The sequence below is a fragment of the Arachis ipaensis genome, chromosome B10 (assembly GCF_000816755.2).
Source record: "Arachis ipaensis cultivar K30076 chromosome B10, Araip1.1, whole genome shotgun sequence".
Classification (NCBI taxonomy): domain Eukaryota; kingdom Viridiplantae; phylum Streptophyta; class Magnoliopsida; order Fabales; family Fabaceae; genus Arachis; species Arachis ipaensis.
In genome coordinates, this window is record NC_029794.2 from 4,593,696 (window position 1) to 4,597,163 (window position 3,468).

The following is a 3,468-nucleotide window of genomic DNA, read 5'->3' on the forward strand; positions in this document are numbered from 1 at the left end:
TGGACAATGTGAACATGCGCTCCTTCTAAAGGACCTCCGACTATAGTGTCCTTCGTAACACCCACAAGTTCTTTAATAGCAGCCTGCTCCCTGGTCAAGCAAAAGAAGATGTTTGGATTTCATATCAGGAAAACATAATGGATGTTTGATATAAATTAGTTTTTCATAGAATATTCACATAATATCCTACGACGTAGGAATAATTTAACAGCCACTTCCCTTTATACAATGAGAATAGCTAATCATGTCATGGAAAACTCGGACAGGTTTAAGCTAGACTAACAAGTTCATGTTAATACAGAAAGAAAAAGCATAATATCATTTATCTTGACCGAGCCTATTAGTGCAATAGGATGGTTGTTACTCAAAGAACGAAGATATATATAATGTCTTACCATGAAGGGGGCCTAGTGTTGAGATAGGTCAAATAAACTCGAGGGTCTCTATTATCTTTGAGTTCCGAATGACTTTCGGAATCTAGTTGAATCTCAGCATGCACAATTAAAGGTCTTTTATATTTTGCCAACACAGGTAGTCCCTCCTTAAAAAGAAATAAATAAATAAATTGAACAATAAGAAATAAAAAATGTCTATTTCGTGTAAATAAGTAATATTTTGCCTAACTAGCAAGTGCTTTATGAATCAAAGTTAATGCAAGAATAGCACAGTATATCAAGCAAAACAAAAATCCCATGCCATATTAATACGATTTTCGAAATGACATGTAAGGAAATATGCAGAAGTACAAGGAACTGATGAAGAAAAAGAAAATCTGACTATCAATTCATAAGAGGAATTTACCTTGATGTGATCAATAGTAGTCATAGGAAAGTCATTAATTCCTGAAGGACACATAAAAGACTACAAACAAAAAAACAAAACAGGAGTCAGAGAGAAACACAACAGACTCTACCAATATGTCCTGAAGGGTTAATTAGTATTTCATGCTGCACAAGTTTTCAAAAGGCTACCTTTACACCAAGAACACCAGCACTTAAGAGGCCATCAAGAATACTGGTATTAAGTGCATTTTCAGGGACCAGGCCTCCCCAAAACCCTGTTGCAGATTAAAATTATATATATTCAGAAGCTCAATCAACTGTATGTGAAGGTAAAATTTGCTGATCATACCCGCATCAACATGGAGTTTCTTATTTGCAGCTTCAAGCTGCGTAAAAAAGTTAAAGATCATGTTAGCAAATGAAAATTTAACTCAGTTCTACAGTCAACCATAAGTGACCTGTCAATTTTCACTTTCAGGAAATTTAAAGAAAAAAGGAAAAAAAAATATATGCATCTGATCGATCATTGATACCTTAAGTTCTAGCGTTTCCTTAGACACAGTTGTAGGGTGATTGTTTAGAGGCATGTCAACCACTGTTGTCACGCCACCTGATATAGCAGAGAGTTATAATAGATCTATATAATTCATATTAACCAAACTAAAGAAGTCATCCATATCAACAACAAAACAACAATCAGGATGACCATTATGACGGAACCACTACAACAATAAACCCTTCTCCCACTAGGCGAGATCGGCTAAAATGGAACCACAATGAAGAGCGGAGAAAGTTATCAGAGTCATTTGTCATCCACTAACATCTGCTGGGGACTGATACAGCATGATATGCATATTTACATACCAAGGTATTGTTTTTCTTTGCATTTAGCTTGCAATTAGATGTTCTTAAGCAGTTTTGGAAAGAAACGGGTATTCTTCTGATATATCCAATCAAGTCCGAAGTTATTCAAATAGAAAATCTGTAGACCAAGAGAAGAAGAATATATGCATACCAGCAGCAGCAGCTCTAGTACCAGTAACAAATCCCTCCCATTCAGTTCTCCCAGGTTCATCAAGATGTACATGCCTGCCATGGCAAAAAATTTATATGGTGAAAGAAAGAGAAAAGTTTCTTTCTATCAGGAAATCATTCCTCTTTTTCACTTTCAGTTCCTATGTATAAAATATGATAATCTTATCATACCTCGTGTGCATAATCTAATTATTCACAATGAACTTTAATCAAAATGAACCCTTGAGATACATGAGACAAGTCTCAAGCAAGCAAAATCTATTAAAACCCATTCCCCATGTCATTTTTAGCTAAATTTTTTTATCATGTTTTCAAAAGAAGCAACTGGAGAAGTGAGAATACATGGCAAGATATATAGCCTAACTCATTTGTATTCCACAGACAGATCTACTGCTCTACATTGCAAATAACAAACTTCAATTTTCAATAGTCAGTCTGTGTACATTGGCCTGTTTTCAGGAACATTTCAATTTCCTGCATATCCAGGGTTGGTATCACTTTTCACTATTGACGATTGAGTTAAATAATTGAACATACATATATAGAACAGGGATTTAAAATAATACTAAACAACAGAGGAAGACGATTGCACATCTTACACATCGATCAAGCCGGGCATGACAACAGCCTCTCCATAATCAATAACCTCTTCTTGCCTAGAATTCCCCTGCTTACCATATCCTTCAACAACAGATACAATCTTCCCTTCATTTATCTCCACTGTTTATTTTCACAACTAAAATCAATCAACACATGTATACAGTGATATCTAGATTTTTTTTATTATACACGAGGATAATATGATGTTAAGAGATTTTTTTATTATAGATTTGATCTTTTCAGACAACTTTACTTTACAGAAAAACCTTTACAACCCACAAGTTAAAACTGAAAAGAAAGTGATGATAAAAAGAATAAAGAATAGACCTGAGCCAGAAATGAAGCCTTGTGGGGTCAGAATGCGCTTGCTGGATATCCAATAGTGTCGAAAGGGAAGAAGGCTGCACTCATTATCATCATCAACTGGTAACTGTGCCACAACAACAAACACACATCATTCAAACTGTTACAACATCCTCTTCCATTTTCAGACCTTCACACCATGACATTCAAAACTCAAAACATGAAACACATAAAACACTAATTTTCTACAAGTCCAATACTTCAACACTTCTTGCCAGAGTAGGTACTTTTTTCAAACATGTATGCTGCATAACTCCGAAGTAACAATTCAGTTAAAAGATTACTGATTCTGTTCAGAGATAATCATGAATCTCAAAATAAATAAATAAATAAGCAATTTTTAATAGAAATTGAGGGAATAGTGAACCTTTATAAAAGGAGAAAATTGAGCCTTGTAGGAATCCTGCAAGTAGAAGAATGTAACGAAGGCAACAAGCAGTGCAAAAAGGGGTAACACTCTCCACACAAAATTATCCATTTCTGATTCACACACTTCACTTTTGATTATTCCTTCAATTCTTCAAACTATATATAATAATACTCTGCATAGTGTACACATTCACATACCTACTTCACTAATCACTAATCACTAATCACCGTATAATTTTTGTTTCTAAGTCAAATGACATGAAATTAAGCAATGTTTTCAATTGATGAATTTGACCAGCTGGTTCAACTAAAATTAATG

At 34.4% G+C, this 3,468-nt stretch overlaps 1 protein-coding gene across 1 annotated transcript in view; it reads right to left on the minus strand.

The window, feature by feature from the left end:
• The window catches only part of LOC107622194 (allantoinase), a gene marked incomplete in the record, with an annotated part of 5,726 nt that extends 2,258 nt beyond the window's left edge, over positions 1-3,468 (minus strand). Inside the window, 10 exon segments of the mRNA XM_016324077.1 lie at positions 1-90; positions 396-541; positions 802-861; positions 972-1,057; positions 1,132-1,168; positions 1,316-1,392; positions 1,798-1,871; positions 2,417-2,537; positions 2,745-2,847; positions 3,148-3,468. Coding sequence (XP_016179563.1) covers positions 1-90; positions 396-541; positions 802-861; positions 972-1,057; positions 1,132-1,168; positions 1,316-1,392; positions 1,798-1,871; positions 2,417-2,537; positions 2,745-2,847; positions 3,148-3,258 — 905 coding nt within the window.